Here is a 22,376-nt window from a genome sequence, read left to right as displayed (position 1 = left end):
ATCAATTACCAAAAACTAAGTAAATTAATCACTCTTTTTCATATTAATCTAAGTGTATATCACACACTGCAACGAGGCACAGATAGTCACGTAGGCAGGTAGGTGATAGGTAGGTACTTTATTGAAAACATTAACAATAAACTAAGTTAAAACTTCATTGATCATTGACTAATTAATCTAAAACTGTATAAACTGCATGTTATATAAATACCTGGGTTTCTCATTGAAATGATTGCGTTTTTTTTTATTTGCATGCATTTGTGTTAATGTACTAGCTGACCATCCTAGAAAAGAGGCAGCCATCCGCAGCTATATGTGGTTAATCACAGGGTTTATTCTCCCTTTAATGAAGAAAGTCATCATTTAGAAACCACATTTTATATTTGGTTGAATTGTCTTTGTGAGATATTAAAATCAAAATAAACCACTTATATATAAAGAGCATTATATTCCTTTGTTGTTTCAATAGACCTATACGACAATATTTACCTTCCTCTTTACCTCTCACGTTTCTAATCTTTGCTCATTTTCTGCCTTCCGCCTTTTCAGAATGTGGTGATGCTCATGAGTGACTTTATCAGTTGGTTGATCCCAGACATACCCAAGGACATCAGCCTCAAGATCCACAAAGAAAAGGTCCTCATGGTTGAACTCTTCATGAAAGAAGAATATGGAAGAAGGCTTGGTGTCTCTGACAGTCACAGCCGTAACAGTTGTCCTTCCCCGTCCTCTTCAAATCAGAGCACACAACAACCACGATCCCGGACTGCGCCAAACACAAACTTGTGTTAAACTATTAGCTGTAAGATTCAGAAAAATGAACATGTAAACGTAATGCAGGGTTTTCCTTAATTTCCCATGCAGAGGATAAAATATATTTTAAATTAAACAAAGGTTTTAGGGTAGCTTGAAGATAAATTACATGTTAAAATTACCGTATCTTTCGGACTAAAAGTCGCTCCGGAATATAGGTCGCATTAGCCATAAAATGCACAATAACGTGGAAAAAAAGCCAAATATAAGTCTCTCCGGAGTATAAGTCGCACTTTTGGGGGAAATTTATTTGACAAAATCCAACACCAAGAACAGACATGAACAAGCAACAACAGGCTAAACGATAGGTATGCTAACGTGACATAAACACAAACAAAGAGCTGAGAACGGGCCTGACGTAACATTCAGAGTTATTCTAATAACTATTACATAAATAACACGTTTATAAAACCATCTGTGCCACTCCAATTCATTAAATCCATCGATCGTCCTTTATGCCAACAATGCCGGCCGGGTGCGCGCCGCTGACGGCGCTTGCACTTCAAAATATTCCACAGGCCCAGATAACGATACAAAATTATATATCAAATAACTATTGTATAAGAAATAATATTATCAAACCATCTGTGTCACTGCAAATCATTAAATCCATCGATCAAATTCCTCATCCTTCATCAACACAAAAGAACAAGCAAAGACGTGGGTTTGGTAAACGCCCCTTTATTTAACAAAACAAGAGTTCAACGAGCTAACTACTGAACTGTAACAACAAAAACATGTACAAGTTGCTACACAAAATAAAATATATCAAATAACTATAACAAATAGTTCACCGCCACACGGCTCCAAACACCGACGTGGACTTCCAGGCGTGTGGCGGCGTGGACTTCCATCCCTGGAGGTGGCATTTCCAGCCACGGAGGTGGAAGAGAGCTCCATAGAATAGGACCGACAGCACGTGCGTAAAAGCCATGTCCGAGCCCCATCCACCGTCCCCGGGGGCTGAGCGCCAGCCCCCGACTTCCATCCACAGAGGTGAAGGAGAGCTCCGTATAGTAGGACCGGGCGTGCGTAAAAGCCATAATAGTTTTTCAAACCTTCCGTGTCACTCCAAATCATTAAATCATTCAAACTCTTCGTCCTCCTTGTCAATTACTAACAAAGCCGCTAATGATGCCGGTAGTACGTGGGGCCCTTCGTCATCTTCGTCATCCCGTGATCGAATCTTTGTCCTTTATGTAAACAACTGCCGCGTCGCTGACGTCACTTAAAATTCATGTTACAGCAATCCCTTGCTACATCGCGGTTTGTTTATCACGGTTTCCCCTTTTTTTTTCTTTTGAATTTTTAAAATTTGTGAAAATTTTCACATATAAGTCGCTCCTCAATATAAGTCGGGCGACCCACCCAAACTAAGAAAAAAACACGATACTTATAGTCCGAAAAATACGGTATATAAATGGAAATTGTGCACTACGTATGAAGCCTTAAACTCTTTTCAACCTCTATAGCTATAAAATGGTATGCAATTAGATGAAAGTAGCTTTGCGATTCTGCATTCAGGGTTTTAAGATTATCAATGTCATTGCTGTGGAAAGTTTTGATATTTTTTCTTTGTTTTGTATTGTTTTTCCAACATAATTCCAATGTTAAAACAATTTATTTTGAATTTTTTTTGTCTCAGTTCATCATTACATTGTTTGGTATTCAATTTTTTATGAGGATTTTATAATGAAGCAGCATGTTGGAGAGGTCAGGCCTTTGCCTGCTCTGTGTTTGCTGGCACAAATTGTCTCCAGGTGCTCTAACTTTATTTAACAGTGCAAGAAATTGCACGTTAGGTTAACTGAAGACAAACTGCTATATGTCCATTGGAGATAATATACTTTGTGTGTGTGTGTGTGTGTGTGTGTGTGTGTGTGTGTGTGTGTGTGTGTGTGTGTGTGTGTGTGTGTGTGTGTGTGTGTGTGTGTGTGTGTGTGTGTGTGTGTGTGTGTGTGTGTGTGTGTGTGTGGCAAAATAAGTGCATTCAAAACTTAACATTTAATGCAAATATTCATTTGAATCCAATTTATGCGTGCCCTTCCTTGGAAAGACACTCCCAGCCCCAGACTCCTTAAAGCTAAGAGACCTGGCTATGCCCATCTTTTCACTTGCTCACTTTTCACTAGCTTTTTAAGTCCCCATTGTACTAACGAGCAAACAACTGCGAGATTTGCGTGTGTTGGATTTGTATCAGGTTTGTTCAAGATTTCAAATGGTCGCCAAACGGTCGCCAGACAGTCGATTGTACTTTTCTTGTTTCGAGGGAATTTTCAACATGTTCAGAACGTTTGGTGAATGATTCACAGGGATTATCCCACAATATTGTCATATTTATGAATGAAATCCAACAAAATCTGCGGACCGCTCAGTATGTTTGCCTGCTTCTCGACAGGAGAATTTCACATTGCATTGTGACCAACTATACAATCTGGGGCAGTCATTGCACCTTTTAGTGTTGCGCAATTGAGATAAATGGTCCTCGCAGCAAACGCTGGATGGGTTAACTTGTAGGGAGAGAGTTGCCGAAGCCATAGATACACAACAGCTAGTGTTTATGTTTGACTCCAATCATTAGAATTCATTGAATTGATCTCGATGCCGTTATATGTACCTGATCAACCATGGTGATCAGATCGGCATTGGGGGCCTGCGCCTGTTGATTATTTTTTACCCAGGGCAACTCCATCAAATTAGAATTGCAAGATACTGGGGTTTTCTGTATACCCGTTATTCACATTGTAATACTGAGAATAAATGTACTATAATATTGACAGTAATATTGATAGTTGTAATTTGATATTGTCCCTCAATAAATAAGAGTCAGGATGTGTTCTTGTTTTTTTATTAATTCAATTTTCTCATTCAATTGTAATCAAGGATTGAACATTTGTACATTTCTAATACAGAGATTAACAACTAACTGTACTGTAATAATGAGATGTTCGTTTTTTCTTAAAAAATGTACTCAGGACAGATCTCTATCAAAAAAAGCATAAAGTATTTACATATTTCCCATGCTAGCAAATAAAATGCTATCTGTCAGTCTGTCTATTTATGTGTGTGTGTCTGTCTGACTGGCTAGGGGAGGGAACTATGGTCCAATGGCAGCTATATTCTGTCTGTTTCAAATGTCTCCCTGCTGCAACACAGCTCATTCAAATGATTGTTTCACCTTTATTCAGAGCTTACTGATGATTTTTCTGTTTGGTTGGTGGAGTAGGGAGAGACAGGCAGGATAGGTAGGCAAATGGGAGGAGACAGGAAGCATGTAGGAGGTGCACGCTATCACCTCGCTCCCGTTAACCTACTGAAGAGGGAGCAATGGCAATGTGGACATGTTCTATTAGGGTGGACAATCTCTGTACAATATGATGCTCATATATGTACAATTCTTTTATCATTTCATGCAAATATAACTGCTCAATCAGAACACGAATACAACACACACACACACACTGGGGGGTGTCGCCCCTCACACTCAGGTACGAACTGGTCATGTGACAAGTTCCCGCCCCAGGTATGAAATGGTCATTTGACAAGTTCCCGCCCCAGGTATGAAATGGTCATGTGACAAGTTCCCGCCTTTCCGGACAGTATAAAACAAGCTGACCTGGAGACAGAAGTTGTTGTTTCATCTGCTGCCGTGCCTTGTGTATTGGCCGCCATTAAACAACCCAAGATCTTGCCAATAAAGAACCAACTCCAAACTCCACACCTTTGCTTTCCTGGCTCAACAACGGACATCCCGCACAACACGCAACACTACCTACAAACTTTTAAACAACTATATGACTCCAGATCGTATCTAAAAAAAAGAAAAAATCACAAGGCGGTTATACGGACAGTTTTGCCGGAAGGCTAAACATCAGCATGCCTCCAAAGCCGAAAACCAAAGCTGAAGATCTACCTGTCGAGGCTGCCGGCACCTTAACGCTAGCCTCAATAGCCAGCCTTCTGGAGGAAAACCGGCGAGCTATCACCGCCGAATTTCGGGCTTTCATGGAAAAGATCGAAAACAAACTGGATTGCCTCCACGCCATAGCAGACAACCACTCGACAAAGATCTGGAAGAGAACGCAAACTTCCAGGACACTCGGATACAAGCGCTGGAAGCCACCTGTACTAAGCTAACCAAGACCTGTGCTAAGCTAGCCGAGACCAACACCAAGCTTGTAGCAAAATCCATATCAATGGAGACTTTCAGCAGACGGAACAATATTAAAATCGTGGGCTTGCCGGAATCAGTGGAGAACTCCGACCCACTCTTCTTCCCCAAGTTGCTGAAAGAGCTCTTCGGTGAGATTCTGGATGACCCCCCGGAATGCGACCGCTGTCACCGAGCCCAGAGACCCAAACCACCACCAGGTGAGCCGCCCAGACCAGTATTGATCCGGCTACATCACTTCCAAACTAAAGACAAGTTAATCAGGGCTGCTCGGATCAAAAGAGGGAAGCTCCGGTATCAACACCACCCTATTGTCATCTATGAGGATTACCCGAAAGAAATACTGGAGGAACGCAAAGTCTACAGCAAAGTGATGTCCCCCCCCCCCCCTTTTTTTCCTTCTTCTATACTTTGAACATTTACAAACATTATAAACAATCAGGGAATACCCGACGTTTTCTACCTTAGTTGTTTATCTATCGATTCATCTTGTAAACATTGTTAGGTTGTGGGTTTGAAATTTCACTATAATGCAGAGAGACGTGGACAAATCTCTCTCAATGTTATTTTATGTATTTTTGCTCATGCTTGTATGTGTTTATGTATATGTTTTTGTGTGTTCCCTAAAACCTACAGTTCTACTCTATTAATATGAGCTTTGATGATTTTTATTTTGAAGGAGATAATGTGAATCAATGTATCAGTGATAAAGTAACTTGTATGAACTACACTCCTGAACAATTAAAAGGCCTAATTGGTAACATTAAATTTTCAACCTTGCATCTAAATATAAGGATCTTAAACAAACACTATGATGAACTAGTATCCCTGCTCTCTGACATAGGCAGTTCTTTTAATATAATTGGCTGCACTGAAATCTGGCTTAATGAGAAGTCATACATAGATGCCTTAAATATAGAGGGATATACACTACATTTTAAGAACAGATTAGATGGAGGCGTATGTTTGTATATCCATTCTAGTTTGCATTTGAAGGTTCGTGATGATCATGTCATAAATGATAACACTATTGACTCCCTCTTTGTAGAGGTTACTATGGGTAAAAACAGGAAACTTGTAGTAGGAGTGATATACTGCCCACCAGATTCCACTCTATCTACCTTTAATTCAAACCTGGATGAGCTGCTAATGCTTATTAATACCACAAATAATGACTGTATCCTTCTCGGAGATTACAATATCGATATCTCCAGAGATGACACAGCTAAAAATGACTTCATTAATACTCTTCTTTCATCAGCCTTTTTTCCCTACCATTACATTACCCACATGAGTAACCCACTCCTCCAGAACTATCATTGACAACATCATCACAAACATTCAAAATAACAAACTTGACTCTGGTGTGCTCCTCTCTGATATCTTTGACCACCTCCCTATAGTAATGTTTCTTAATCTTGCACTCAAGTGTCCTACACTACAACATATAGCGCAAACTAGAGTCATAAACGAGAGTACACTACAGCAATGTTCATCTGTGCAATGATCCAAACACGGCATATGACAGCCTGATCCTGACAATCAGTGATGCAATATGAAAAACCATCCCTGTTAAGAATGTCACATGCAGCAAGAGGGAAACTAAACCCTGGGTAACCCAAGAGCTTTCTAATACCATTAAGCACAAAAATAAACTATACAAAAGATATTTAAGACAGACAACAATTGAAAATAAAAATAAATATACCGCCTACAAAAATAAACTTACACATTTATTAAGGATAAGTAAAGCCAACTATTATAGCAAACTCCTGCAAGATGCGCAGGGTGACTCAAGAAAAATCTTGGCACATATTAAACAATGTCCTAAACAGACGCCATAAACAAACTACACTCCCCGACTCCTTCACTAACAACAACAATGACCTCGCTAATGAATTCAATGACTATTTTATATCTATAGGTGAGAATTTATCAAGTAAGATCAGTCAACTACAGGGAGCTTTGTATCAACATTACATGACAGGTAATTACCCAACTTCTTTGTTCCTGAAACCAACAGACAAATATGAAATTCTCAACATCATAAAGTCTATGAAGACCTCCAACTCAGCTAGTGAGGATAAGATCAACAGCAGAATTTTAAAATCTATAGCAAATGTAATTGCTGACCCACTTGCCCACTGTCTCAACCTCTCCCTACTCACAGGCATTCTTCCCGAAAGAACAAACATTGCAAAAATCATCCCTACATACAAATCTGGTGACAAAAATGATAAGACCAATTACCGGCCCATAGCCATACTACCCACCCTTTCCATAACATTAGAGAGGATCGTCTACAGCAGATTAATCAATTACTTCAACAAACTAAACATATGAACATCATCCCAATACGGTTTCAGGAAGAAACACACTACCTGTATGGCTATCTTGGATCGACTTGAAAAAGTTAACGACACCTTAGAACAAGGGGACTATGGTATTGGTGTATTTCTGGACCTATCTAAGGCCTTTGACACCATTGATCGGAACATACTTGTCGATAAATTGAAGCATTATGAGATCTGTGGCTTAGCTCTTAACTGGTTCAAAAGTTATCTTACTCAGAGACAACAATATGTCAGCATTAATAACACCAAGTCGCCACAGAAATGCATCAAGTGTGGGGTCCCACAATGCTCTATTCTTGGCCCGTTGCTCTTCATCATCTATATAAACGACTTAATTCCTCTAAAACTCTCCATAAAATAATATTTGCAGATGATACAAACCTGTTTATATCACACAATAATATTTATGAACTTCACGACCTTCTTAACAAGGAATTACAGAATGTGAACTCTTGGCTTAAAATAAATAAACTTTCCCTCAACATTGGGAAAACCATTCATTCATTCATTTTCTGAACCGCTTAATCGCCACGGGGGTCGCGGGCGTGCTGGAGCCTATCCCAGACGTCATCGGGCAGTAGGCGGGGACACCCTGAACTGGTTGCCAACCAATCGCAGGGCACACAGAGACGAACAACCATTCGCACTCGCACTCACACCTAGGGAAAATTTGGAGTGCTCAATCGGCCTATCAAGCATGTTTTTGGGATGTGGGAGGAAACCGGAGTGCCCGGAGAAAACCCACGCGGACACGGGTAGAACATGCAAACTCCACACAGGGAGGGCCGGAGGTGGAATCGAACCCGCACCCTCCTAACTGTGAGGCGGACGTGCTACCCACTGCTCCACTGAGCTGCCTTGGTGAGGAGTCATCCCTCTTTATTCCGGATTTGTGTGTTGTTCTGTCTGAACTTCGCAGATAGTTTCCTGGTGGTCATGTAGAGTTCCTTGAGATTGTTTTGTGCTGCTGCTACCTGTGCTTCTTTACATAGTGCCTCAATGTAGTTTTTCTTGTCCCGTTTGGCACTTTTCCCAAGTTCCTTGTTTGCTTCCTCATAGTCCTTATGGGCTGCGGCCTTTCTCGCGCGTGTCTTGCATTTGTTTAGTGTGTCCTTTTTGGCCCTCCTTTCTTCTATTTTTTTCCAGGTTACTGTTGACAGCCAAGGTTTATGGTTTGTTGTCCTTTTCCCTAAAACATCCAGACAGGTCTCCTTCCATACACTTTTCAGGCTGTTCCAGTCCTCCTTCACTGGTTGTTCTTGCAGGGCTTAAAACCTGTTCTGAAGGGTGGTTTTATACAGCTCAGTTGTTCCAATGTCTTGGAAGAGCTGAATGTTGTACTTTGTTCTGTTCCCAGAAGGGGTATTGCGGCGCTTTAGCTTGAATTGGAGTTTTGCAGCCAGTAGGTGGTGGTCTGATCCAGCGTCTGCCCCCCTCTTTACTCACACATCCAGGAGAGACCGTCTGAACTTCCGGTTGATGCATATGTGGTCAATCTGGTTTTCGGTAGTGTGTTCGGGAGATATCCAGGTGGCTTTATGAATGTGTTTATGGGGGAATATGGTGCCTCCTATGACCAGCTTGGTGTCAGCACATATGTCTGAAAATCTTTCCCCATTTTCGTTCATGGTGCCAAGTCCATGTCTTCCAATGGCCAGTTTGTATCCATTGTTGTTGTTTCCCACCTTGGCATTCATGTCGCCCATGAGTAAGGTTAGGTCTTTTTCTTTCCTGGACTGGAGTAGATGAGTAGACGTGGTGGCTGTGGCTCAGGCAGTAGAGTGGGTCATCTAGTAACCGGAGGGTTGGCGGTTCGAATCCCAGCTCTGTCACAGTCACATGTCGTTGTGGCCTTGGGCAAGGCACTTCACACACCTTGCCTCCAGGTTGCCATTGTAAATGAAAATAAATTCTCAATTTGCTTACCTGGTAAAACATTGCATTTAAAAAAAAGAAAAAAAAAGATAGTTGGTTATAGAAATGATCCTTCATTTCCTCCTCTGCACTGTTGGTAGGTGCATAGCACTGTATGATTTGAAGGCTGATTTTTTTTTATGGGTGGTTTGGAATCTTGCAGTGATAATTCTTGAGCTGATGGGCTCCCAACTGATGAGGGCCTGTTGTGCTTCTCTGGAGAGCATGAGTGCCACTCCTTCTGTGTGTGGTGCTGCTTCCTCTGCATGTCCAGAGTAGAGAATGTACTTGCCACTGGCTAGTTTGACTTCATCTATCTGGGTCCATCTGGTTTCGCACAGGCCAAGAATGGAAACCTTGTATCTTCTCATCTCTCCAGCAATGACTATTGTTTTCCCTGCTGCGAACATGGTCCTGATGTTCCAGGTTGCTATGTTCGTCGCTTTCCTAGGAGTTAGCAGATTCCACTGCACCCTCTCCAAATGGTTTTCAGCATGCGGCTTCATTTCTTCTTCAGCTTGTATGCTTGAAGAGTCTACATCTCCTAGGTTGTGGGGTTTCTATTTTTTCATCAATGTTTCTGTAATCGGTTTTAAATCCACTACACGGGTGATTGGGCCATGAGCTTTACCATTGCCCTATTTGCCAGCTTGACCTGTTACCACCTCTCATGACGGGGACGCTAGGGTTGGATTTTGAGAGGTAAGCACCACTCCACCTAGTTTATTATTCCTGTTTTTGTAAAAATCCCCACCTTTATCTTCAGTAATCCAAGTTTCTGATATTGTGGTGATGTTAAAAGTCAATGGGTAATTCTGTATTTAATTTAATATGGCATATAAATTCCTGCGATTGAAATTACCGTAATTTTCGGACTATAAATCGCGGTTTTTGTCATAGTTTGGGTGGGGGCCGACATATACTCAGGAGCAACTTATATGTGATTTTTTTCACAAATTTTCAAAATTCAAAAATCCGCAATGGAGTGAAACCTCGATAAACGAACCGCGATGTAGCAAGGGATTACTGTCATTTGAACTGCAAGTGACGTCACCCGTGCCACGCGGCGGTTGTTTACATAAAGGGCAAAGGATTCGATCACGGGATGACGAAGATGATGAAGGGCCCCACATAGTACCGGCATCATTAGCGGCTTTGTTTGTAAGTGACACGGAGGACGAAGAGTTTGAAGGATTTAATGATTTGGAGTGACACAGAAGGTTTGAAAAACTATTATGGCTTTTACGAACGCCCGTTCCTTCTCGACGGGAGCTCTCTTTCACCTCCGTGGATGGAAGTCGGGGGCCGACACTCGGCCGGGTGGCTGTCCGGGGACGGTGGATGGGGCTCGGACATGGCTTTTACGCACGCCCTGTCATACTTGAACTCTTGTTTTGTTAAATAAAGAGCCGTTTACCAAACCCACGTCTGGTTTGATAATATGGTCTGATGGTTGATAATTTTGTTTTAATATGATAGTTATTTGAAATATACTTTATATGTCGTTATATGGGTCTGTGGAATAATTAGAAATGCAACTTACAACGTGAGCATATGCGGCGCATACGCGGCATTGTTTACATAAAGCACGATCGATGGATTTGATGAATTGGAGTGACACAGATGCTTTGCTAAAGGTCTTATTTATGTAATACTTACTTGAATAACTCTGAATGTTACGTCAGGCCCGTTCTCAGCTCCTCGTTTGTGTATATGTCACGGTATCATACCGTATCATTAGTGTGAAGGCGAAGGCCACAAGAATTTCACTTGTGGAATAACAAGAATTGTTATTCTACTTTATTAGTGTGAAGGCGAAGGCCTTCACACTATTGTTATTCTACTTTATTTTTCTTATTATTATTATTAGTGTGAAGGCGAAGGCCTTCACACTATTGTTATTCTTTCTACTTTATTTTTCTTCTTTCTTATTATTATTATTAAACAATTTATTCCTCCCACTTTTTTGACACCTAACTACTCCCACATGCTTTAACCGATTCACCCCATTCCAACTTTCACACGTTCCAAAAATTCACGGCATGATTGCTAGTATTTTATTTGTTCATAACATTTACCGTTTTTGCATAATTAGCAAATTTGTGCCTTAAAATCCCCCATTCATTCTTAATGGCGCATTAGACACGAGCGACGTTCAGGAGTGAGTTCAAATTTTGACATCTGACAACTTTTTTCATGATTTCTTTCCTTAACTCGTTTATTTAACTCTTTTATTTTTTATTTATTTATTTTCCATTCATTCATTTAGTTATTCATTTAATTTTAAGTTAAAAACATCATTTTACCGTTTTAACGGCATTTACCGTTTTTATTTCTTGTTTAATATCATCATACCACCGCAGCAACACTAAGCCGCTGTTTAGCTCAGTAAGAAGACAATGATCCTAAGAACACGAGCCACGTCCGCGAGCGAGTTCGAGTCCCGGCTGGCCATAATTTTTTTATTCATTAATTTTTCATTCATTCAATTTTAACACATTTTAATAATTATTTTCATCATTCATTTAGTTTTTCATTTAATTTTAAGTTAAAAACATCATTTTACCGTTTTAACGGCATGTACCATTTTTATTTCTCGTTTAATAGCATCATTCCACCAGAGCAGCTCTAAGTCGCTGTTTAGCTCAGTAAGAAGAGACTGAAATTTGGGGCACGAGCGCTGTTCCTGTGCGAGTTCAAATCCCGCTTGACCAATATTTTTTTTTCATTCATTCAATTTTAACACATCACTTTAATAATTATTTTCATCATCATCATTAATTTCCCATTTTTATTTTATTTAATCATCATCAATTTACCATTTTTATGTCATTTAATCATCATTTCGAGTCCCACAATAGTGTGAAGTGCCTTCGCCTTCACACGCAATTTCTCCAGAAATTGCCAATTCTAGTTATTATCCTACTTTATTCCTCCCACTTTTTTGACACCTAACTACTCCCACATGCTTTAACCGATTCACCCCATTCCAACTTTCACACGTTCCAAAAATTCACGGCATGATTGCTAGTATTTTATTTGTTCATAACATTCACCGTTTTTGCATAATTAGCAAATTTGTGCCTTAAAATCCCCCATTCATTCTTAATGGCGCATTAGACACGAGCGACGTTCAAGTTCGAATTTTGACATCTGACAACTTTTTTCATGATTTCTTTCCTTAACTCATTTATTTAACTCTTTTATTTTTTATTTATTTATTTTCCATTCATTCATTTAGTTATTCATTTAATTTTAAGTTAAAAACATAATTTTACCGTTTTAACGGAATTTACCATTTTTATTTCTTGTTTAATACCATCATTCCACCGCACGAACACTAAGTCGCTGTTTAGCTCAGTAAGAATACAATGACGTATGGAACACAAGCCACTTCCGCGAGGGAGTTCGATCCCGGTTGGTGATAATTTTTTTATTCATTAATTTTTCATTCATTCAATTTTAACACATTTTAATAATTATTTTCATCATTCATTTAGTTATTCATTTAATTTTAAGTTAAAAACATAATTTTACCGTTTTAACGGCATGTACAATTTTTATTTCTCGTTTAATAGCATCATCCCACCAGAATAGCACTAAGTCGCTGTTTAGCTCAGTAAGAGGACAATGGCGCTCTGAACACGAGCCACTTCCACGAGGGCGTTCGAATCCCGCTTGGCCATAATTTTTTTATTCATTAATTTTTCATTCATTCAATTTTAAGACATTTTAATAATTATTTTCATCATCATCATTAATTTATTATTTTTATTTTATTTAATCATCATTATTAATTTACCATTTTTATTTCATTTAATCATTATTTCGAGTCCCACAATAGTGTGAAGTGCCTTCGCCTTCACACGCAATTTCTCCAGAAATTGCCAATTCTAGTTTTTCTTATTATTATTATCCTACTTTATTCCTCCCACTTTTTTGACACTTAACTACTCCCACATGCTTTAACCGATTCACCCCATTCCAACTTTCACACGTTCCAAAAATTCACGGCATGACTGCTAGTATTTCATTTGTTCATAACATTTACCGTTTTTGCATAATTAGCAAATTTGTGCCTTAAAATCCCCCATTCATTCTTAATGGCGCATTAGACACGAGCGACGTTCAGGAGTGAGTTCAAATTTTGACATCTGACAACTTTTTTCATGATTTCTTTCCTTAACTCGTTTATTTAACTCTTTTATTTTTTATTTGGTTATTTTCCATTCATTCATTTAGTTATTCATTTAATTTTAAGTTAAAAACATCATTTTACCGTTTTGGCATTTACCATTTATTTCTTGTTTAATATCATCATTCCACCTCAGCAACACTAAGCCGCTGTTTAGCTCAGTAAGAAGAGACTGGAAATTGGAGCACGAGCGCTGTTCCCGTGCGAGTTCGAATCCTGCTTGACCAATATTTTTTTTTCATTCATTCAATTTTAACACATCACTTTAATAATTATTTTCATCATCATCATTAATTTACCATTTTTATTTTATTTAATCATCATCAATTTACCATTTTTATGTCATTTAATCATCATTTCGAGTCCCACAATAGTGTGAAGTGCCTTCGCCTTCACACGCAATTTCTCCAGAAATTGCCAATTCTAGTTTAGCCTATTGTTGCTGGTTAATGTCTGTTTTTGGTGTTGGATTTTGACAAATAAATTTGCCCCAAAAGTGCGACTTCTACTCCGGTGCGACTTATATATGTTTTTTTTTCACTTTATTGTGCATTTTATGGCTGGTGCGATTTATATGCCGGAGCGACTTATAGTCTGAAAATTACGGTAATTTGAGCAAAATTTTATTTTTTTCATTCTGGTAGTTCTTTAGACTAATTTGTCCTCAAGACGTAGATCTCAAAAAGGTTGCGACCCCTGTTCCAGATCAACATAATGAAAGATTTTGGTCAGGCACATTATTGCTGTATCCAAGTCAGAGGCAGAGAAATTTTATTGCACTGTTGAATAAATCCATTTATTGTTAATGATGCAGTATTTTACATAGCAATTAAAGAGCATAGGGTGCATCTTAGTCCAAGAGGTGAGTATATAGCAATCATTGACACTGCCTTTGGTTTTCACAACGACAAGGAATTTATAAGCATGTGATAGAAGAGATAAGCAGGATATAAGCAAAGATTGTATGATAGTAAATCAAGCAAGGTGATGACTTCCTGGGTTTGTTTTAAGGTACTACACACCGCAGCCATAAAGAAGATTCACCCGACGAATGTCAATGGGGCTCATTCTGTCTGCCCTACCTATGGCTACATTATTGTTAGGGATAGGGATTATTGTCGGTTGTCTGTTCCTGGAGAAGGCAAACCTGTAACAAGCACAAACAATTTGTTATTAATATTTGCCCAGCTTTTACAAACACAGAGAAATTAGATCATATTCATGTTTGGTCATCTATATGGCTGATTGTCATTCTGTTTGGCAGGCGGTTGTCTTCACGCATCATTTTGTCTCTGTACTACTGAGATCTGTTATTAATATTTGCCCAGTTTTTACAAACACAGAGAAGTTATATGATATTCATGTTTGGTCATCTATATGGCTGATTGTTATTCTGTTTGGCGTGGCGGTTGTCTTCACGCATCATTTTGTCTCTGTACTAGTGAGATGTTTATTAATACTCTGTTTAATGACCATCCATCCACCCATCCATCCATCCCCACAGGGGTCACGGGCGAGCTGGAGCCTATCCCAGCAGTCATCGGGCAGTAGGCGGGGGACACCCTGAAATGGTTGCCAGCCAATCGCAGGGCACATAGAGATGAACAACCATTCACACTCGCACTCACACCTAGGGGCAATTTGGGGGGCTCAATCGGCCTACCAAGCATGATTTTGTGATGTGGGAGGAGACCAGAATGCCCAAAGAAAACCCATGCGGGCACGGGGAGATAATGCAAACATCACACAGGGAGGGCTGAAGGTGGAATCAAACCTGCACCCTCCTATCTGTGAAGCGGACGTGCTAACCAGTGCAACACCATGCCGCCCACTCTGTTTAATGCTATATTTTAAACCTGAATACTGATGTGATTTATTACCATATCTGTATAATGGTCCTTTGTTGTGCATTACCTTCCATAGTGCATGACAGAGTTGTAATCATAGGGAGTGCCAAGATTTCTTGTATTAAGCTTTCTGAAATTGCTCTCCATTCCTGCAGGACATTTTTGCATGTTAATGGTTATTATTATTGTTATTCATGTATATATAATTATTGTTATTATAATTGTTATTATCTTACCTTATCTGTAAAGGAACAAAAATATGGAAAAATATGAGGGTTTAACAATCTCACCAGGAATGACATTCTGGAAGAGGATCCTAACATGCTGGTCCCTGTCAGATCGAGTCTGTTCATGATTGAATCCCAGGGCATGAAGCAATTCGTGTTGAATGACCTGTCGGAAAACACAGCCCCGGCGACTCAAAGACACTACTTGACCACGACCACGACGTCCAACAAATGAATAACATCTGCAAGAGAGCAAAAGTTAATTCAAAAATAATAATACATTCTCCAGTGTTGACAAGACAAAGTGTAGTGGTCAAAGTTGCAGAATTCAGATCCGCAGAGCAAAAACCTGCCAAAGTTTAGAGTCAGCCACAAGTGCTTCTTCTCAACTGGCAGGTAAACAAGATTGGAAAACCTGTGCAGGTGATTAAGTACAATTCTCAGCTGTTTTCTACATTATGAATTGCTTTTGACTTGTTGATCACATTGTACAATAACGATTCTGTTTTTAATTTTCTCACACTGCAAAACATTTTGGAATGAGTTCATCATGTCTTTACATGCATGAGATGTCAAACATATTTTATACACGTTTTTCAACAATGAGAAATGTGTGAAGCAATAAATCAAACAATGATTAACCAGTTATTTAATAATCTATTGCAAAAGAAGATATTCATTGTCATGTAGATGTGAACCTGTGGCCCAAATGCTAAGTGTCAGGTGTAAGAAGAAAGGACTTTAATTTTGACGAGGGCTGACATCTGCTGGTCGATTGCTCGAATGGTTTGTAGGCTAGCGATTGTACGATTGTTCTTATTGCTCAAGCAATCGCTGATGTTCGTTTGACAGGAAGAAAATGACTTGAAACCATTACTATGGGGCATATGTAGGCTGTACAATTAATTACAAATCAAAACAATGACAGTGTAATTAAATATATCGGATGTATTTTTTCTAATTAAATATTTTTCATTTATTCTCTTCTGCTTAGCCGAGGTCAGATGGCAGATTCAGATTCAGCGACTTAAGCAACTCTCCCTAGCCACTATGTCCAGCTCATCATCATTAACATTACATTGCTTCCCCCTCCTGAGATGCCAGATGGTGGTCCATAATTTCTCCTAATCACGCCCTTCCAGTTCTCACTGTCATTGCCCATGTGATGACTGAAAACCCCCATAAGAACGATGGTGTCCCCGGGTTTAGCACTCACCACCACACCCTACAAGAACTCCAAAAAGGGTGGGTATTCTCGTTCAGGGTCACAAACAACAAAACCTGTTCCCCCACCTAAAGGTGGAGGGAGGCTATCATCTCGTCTGTTAAGGTTGATAGATTATTTTGATCGTATGATTATGTTGGAATGTAGACTATAATGATGAACTAAACTTGTCCTGCTCTCACAATGCAGTAAAATAAAGTGGTTGCATCATCTGCTTGATTGACCAGCTGCAGAGGAAGCAATCAAAGTTGGTCTGTTTCCCCTAACGTCGTAAAACACCCCCTGCTCTGATTTGACCAGAATCCCGGGGTTCACCAAACCTGTACACTCTCACGCCCACCCGGTTTTCTCTCAATATATGCTCTCTTGCAAGAATCCAAAGTCAGACTTCGTTCGAACATCGCTGTATGCACAGTGACGAACGTTTTCTCCACTTGCAAGTGCTTAAAGGGCAGACTGTCTCCCATGTGGTTCTTGCAAATAAGTTAGAGTGAGCACCACTCTAACATCGTCCACTGAGGTAAACTCCAGTTTACAGGCGGCAAGCAGGGGGGCACATAAGTATGCCCACACCCGCTCGGTGCCTCTCACCATGGGCAACTCCGGAGTCGAAGAATGTCCAACCCCTCTCAAGAGGTCCCCAAAGTCCCCGCCTTTGGCCACCACCCAGCTCAGTCCGCACGCGACACATTTGGCCCTTCCCACAGGTGGTGAGCGCATGGAAAGGAAAACCTACGTTGCTTTTTCAGACTGTCCCTGGCCATGGGTGCAGTCCCGGCCACCAGGCACTTGCCAGCAATCCCCACTGCCAGGACTGTTTGCAGGCATGGCAAATCATGAACTAATATTTTTTTTCTCATCTGATCCCTCACCTACGAGCTATTTGTCATGGATGACCTGCAAAGGGCAGAAAGCCCCAGACAATTTAGCTCTTAGGTTCATGGGACACGCAAACCCTTCCACTACAGTAAGGTCATGGAGGGGATGAGAGTCAATATATCATAAAACATCCAGGAGACCAGGTTAGTGTGTGGATTGTGTTTTTCATACCCTGAGCGGGACTGGATGTCCAGAAAGTCCCTCTGTCCATTCAGTGGGGTGAAGCGAATGCAAGTGGATGCCGCAAATGATCGCAGACCATTAATTATAGTCTCTCTTTCTCCAGTAGCTTGTTAAAAAATAAAAAGATGCAACATTTTTATTTTAAACAACAGAGAAGATTAAAGGACTCAATGTCTATGAAAAGTTTTGGCAAGCAGGTGAGGAAAATGTGTTAATCTGTCATCAGCAGCTAATGTTAATGCATTCATTAAAAAAAATTCACTGACTCTTGCACTGCTTTTTCATGAGTAGCTAAACTGTATGCAAACCACAATAGTGGGAAAATTGAAGCTCAGGCTTCATATATTTTGTATTATTTTAGCTGGTGGGTCATGGCATATATCTAAATGTTTCTCTCATGACAATTTTTCAAGAGTAAGTGCATGTTTTTCCCTTAAAAAAGGTTCTACTGAAATCTATATCAGAGACAAGAAGAAATGTAAAAACTGTGATTAATTGTTTACACTTGAGATTAAAATTACAACATACATACATCATACATTTATGTCAAGTTGTTCAAATCTTCTTGTAAATAAAATAAAGTGATATTGTTGCAGGAAATTAACGCTAAAGGTTTTGTCATGTGGGTGTAAAAGTACAGATAGACACTTTGCACTGTATGCTACTATATTTATTTGGCAGTGCAACTTCTATCTGTGATCGTCATTATTATAATGATCAAAACGTACTTTTATGGTGATAAGCGGCCTAATAGTGTCTTTTGCCATTTACAACACCGTCTTGGAAGAAGAAGAAAACAAAATGACAATTTGAAGTTTGTTTGGGTTTGGGTGACTACTACTGAGCAATGCTTCGTATGGTTCTTTTGCTACAATCTGTCGTGTAAAGAAAAATAGGACATTGCTTTTACCCACTTAATGAAAATGACATTCACTTTTGAAAGATAATTGATTACTTACAGTAATCTGTGGAAATTCTGTATGGCACATACACCAAACCATCCGTTGCTTTTGGCCACAGGCACCTGTTTCTTGTGCAAGGATCAGCATTCTGTAGTCCGGTTGGTATGGCTATGTCTCCAAACATCACAAGAGGTTCATTTTGGTTCTTGCCTAGAACATTTTATTTTTTGTTATTATAAGTCTCAATGTTTGCAATTTCACACTTGATGCTTTACAAATGTACACTAGACATAATTCACAATGATCATCTCACATCATGAAATACTATGCTTTCATTTTCAATGAGATATCCACTAAATGTTAATTAAGATGTGTATGGTGATAATTGCCAATTTGCTGCTGTTTGCTATTAGAGTCAATGACAAATATTTTTGGTTTTTTTTATTTATCATGCTCAGACTTCATGGGAATTATGTCATTCTCCTAAACCTGTTAATTGAACTCATGGTGCTGAAGTGGAAATGAAAACAGTTGGCAAGAATTGTCTTTCCCCTTCAGCTGCAACTGTCAGAAAATATAATTAAATAATATTTACTGGGTGAGCAAGATAGCCTAACAAAATTAGCCAAATTTGGGATTAAATATTAGCACCAGCATAGGGTGGATTGATGTGAAATCTAATTCACACAATTTCATACGTTTTCACATATGTATCTATGTGCAATCGACAGTGATAGTAGATAAGTCTGCTAGGATATGACAAATTACATGACAAATAAATCGATACTTAATTATTAAAAATATGATTTCACCGAAATTACTACCTACCACTGGATTAAATGTTGTAGAAACACATTAAATTAGTTTGGTAATTACAAATCTGTTTATTTAGGGCAGCTAAATAGACTGTATAGATTTTTTTTCGCATTTTTATTGTGCTTTAATGTACAAAGCCTCATGTTTACACACACCAACAGGAGCCTTGCTGCCATGTGAGCAAATTAGGACACCTCAACATGGTCACAGATGTTGAGGATTGAACCCAAATCTTTCAGGTTAGGAGAATGACTGATCTGATTGAGTTGCATTGTAGATCTTCCTCAGTGCGTTACCTTTTGTCTTGTTACTCATTACTACTCTTACAAATTCTGGATTTAAAAAATAAAGTAATGTAATATTGTTCTCTGAATAAAGCAATAAATCACGATCTTGCCTTTGATAAAAATGAGTGAGATTAACATACCAACATTAACATTTGCCCTTTCTATCAGCGTGGAAACACTGGAATCCTCATCTACAAGCGTGTTGCCTTTGAGAAAGAATTGTAAAAATCTGTTATTGTTAATTGTATGTATTTGTTTTATCTTATTGAAACCAGGTCTGACTTACCGGGGTGTCTGTTAATCTTTTCATGAGAGCCCTGAAATACAAACACACATTTAAATTAAACAACATTTTGGAGTAAATTGAATACTTTCTCAACTGTATTTTAGTTAAGGCCTGGATATCATTTCCAGGGAATGGTAGTGTTCATATGGGTATGTATGTGTCCATATGTAGGGTTTTGGCATATGATATTTCTTGTGCCTTTTCATCCCTGTGCACTGTGCTGCATTTTATATGTGAAACAGGATATATAAATGTGATTAGATTTGGTTATAATAGCACATCTCGATTAAACTGTGTACCATCAAGTAAATCGTATACAACACTTTTTTTTTCAAGGGGTGATTGTTGCAAGTAGTGTAATCTGAAACTCGTTTTAATTTTTGCAGAATAGTGGAGTGGACTTTATGCCTGGAATCTGCACTTATTTTACCACTCATGCTCAGCTCCGTCTTCCTGACACCTTGCGTATTCAGTGGCATACAAAGTAAATGTAAAGAAATGTTAAATGTTTAATTGTGATCCAATGTTTAATTCATTATTTTTTTCTGGTATTTAATCTACATCATTAGTAATGCATATAAAATCGAACTTCCGATATTAGACGTCTGCTCTCATATTTATCTGGTAGAAGTGCGTCTCTTCCTCTAACAACTCACAACATACATACATACTTGTAATTACAGCCTTAGGTGTATGATTGATAGCATGCTGCTTTGAAATGTAATCATTTTGTATTGTGAATTTGTGTTCACGTATTTACGGGTACAATTTCTTAATGATTCACATTAAAATCAGCATTGAGAGTGAATTCATTTGTCTAAATTCTGGTGATACTTGCCTGAAATTATAGAAGACAAAATATCATATAAATATTGTTTGATAAGAAAATTACCAGTCCTTACTTTTATGGTGAAACATTGGACAGAGAGGAAGAAACTCAGCGCTGCAACATGGAAGATCATGACTGCTTATAGAATAACCGACCCTGAAAGTACCAAGAGAAGTGTTTCACCTTATATATAGGTTAAGAACCTCATCCATATATGGCATGCTACTTACAAGAATGGTTAAGGAAGTGCAGATGACAGCTCCTTGAATTACAACACCATCTTCACGTTTAAACACTATCCAATTTAAAAGTCAGAAATGACAACAAATAATCTCTGACTTTTATCTAAAATTCATTCATAATATTAATTTTGCACTATTGTATGCCATTTGTGCAACTTGATAAATTGGATTTTACTTTCACATTTGTCGCGCCTTTCTAAGGTGTCCTCTTGTTCATCCAGCATCACATTTATGACAGATGGCATCCATGTATTCTGGATTTTGAAAAAAAACACAATACTGTACTCTGAATGAAGCAATAAATCACTATTGTGCCATTTGATTTAAAAAAAAAAAAAAAAAAACTGAGATCATCATACCAACATTGAGTTGCCCTTTCGAACAGTCTGGGAACATTCAAATCCAGCGAAAGACAAATTATAAACATGCATGTAGCACTATGTATTACAGTTTTTATCAATTATATGAACTTGCTTTCTTTCATTGAACACAAACCTTGGTGTGTTTTATTTCTTTGAATAGGGATTTTAACTGGTTTTGTCCAAGGGGACCTCCATTATAACCAAGAAGCAACTCGGGTATCACTGCTTTGGCAGAATATTATTTTATTTTGCACCGAAGGAGGACAGATTTATACAGGCTATTTTTTTGCATCTGTATTCCTATTTTGGGAATCTCAGCTACATTTGACATAATTTGGATAGGTAAATAATTCACAAAACTAGCCAGAAAATAAATCAAGTCAAAATAATAAATTCATTTTTAAGAATGTGAGTTATTTTCCATTTCCAATTTCGCGGACCACCTGCAATGCCACCCTGGGCTGCTAGGAAGCCGCGGACCACCGGTTGACAATCATTGTTCTAGAAAGAACCCTGAAATACAAATATTAACTAGGTTACATTTTCAAATTAAAGTATACACTTTCTCAACTTTTAGATACTTAGGCTAGATCCCAACACCACACTTTACATCTTGTGTTGTCCCCAAGACTTTTCCCAATTCTCCAAAAACATTAGGGGTAGCGTGACAGAAAGGGGCGTATGACCCTCCAACACAAAGACAGACCTCAATCCCCCGAGACAACAAGACTTCTAAATAGTCCTCCCCTTCGGCAACAGACACCAACAACATTGGCGAGCCAGAAAAAAGGGTCAATCATTTAACCATTCATCCATTTACCCATTCACCCCCTCGAATCCATCC

At 38.9% G+C, this 22,376-nt stretch overlaps 2 protein-coding genes across 5 annotated transcripts in view; one reads left to right on the top strand and one right to left on the bottom strand.

The window, feature by feature from the left end:
• The window catches only part of ano1a (anoctamin 1, calcium activated chloride channel a), a 140,156-nt gene extending 136,286 nt beyond the window's left edge, over window positions 1–3,870 (top strand). For all 4 annotated transcript variants that reach the window (XM_085906811.1, XM_085906813.1, XM_085906812.1 and 1 more), the window contains one exon: window positions 550–3,870. In XM_085906811.1, the coding sequence (XP_085762937.1) occupies window positions 550–792 (243 nt within the window). In that variant the 3' untranslated portion in view covers window positions 793–3,870. The remainder of the gene's footprint in view (window positions 1–549) is intronic.
• On the bottom strand, window positions 2,655–21,424 carry LOC147058907 (low choriolytic enzyme-like). Its single transcript, XM_085906814.1, has 9 exons — window positions 21,159–21,424; window positions 21,002–21,084; window positions 20,100–20,130; window positions 19,954–20,019; window positions 18,768–18,920; window positions 17,797–17,914; window positions 15,585–15,763; window positions 15,362–15,443; window positions 2,655–14,594 (listed from the first exon to the last, which is right to left on the bottom strand). Exons 2-9 carry the CDS (start codon window positions 21,059–21,061, stop codon window positions 14,462–14,464), a joined length of 822 nt encoding a protein of 273 aa, XP_085762940.1. The 5' UTR covers window positions 21,062–21,084; window positions 21,159–21,424; the 3' UTR covers window positions 2,655–14,461.
• Between the last annotated feature and the right edge of the window lie 952 nt (window positions 21,425–22,376).

Source organism: Syngnathus leptorhynchus, chromosome 3 (assembly GCF_054491065.1).
Source record: "Syngnathus leptorhynchus isolate UIUO chromosome 3, UIUO_Slep, whole genome shotgun sequence".
Taxonomy (NCBI): Eukaryota; Metazoa; Chordata; class Actinopteri; order Syngnathiformes; family Syngnathidae; genus Syngnathus; species Syngnathus leptorhynchus.
The sequence above is the reverse complement of the archived record's forward strand: the minus strand, read 5'-3'. Positions and strand labels throughout refer to the sequence as shown.

Coding starts and splice junctions, on each gene's coding strand:
- LOC147058907 (XM_085906814.1), bottom strand. CDS start 21,061: ATGATCTTCCATGTTGCAGCGCTGAGTTTCTTCCTCTCTGTCCAATGT. Junction 17,915..18,767: donor CAGAATTTCCACAGATTACT/GTAAGTAATCAA, acceptor TTTTTTAACAAG/CTACTGGAGAAAGAGAGACT. Junction 15,764..17,796: donor GACATCCAGTCCCGCTCAGG/GTATGAAAAACA, acceptor GCTCTCTTGCAG/ATGTTATTCATTTGTTGGAC.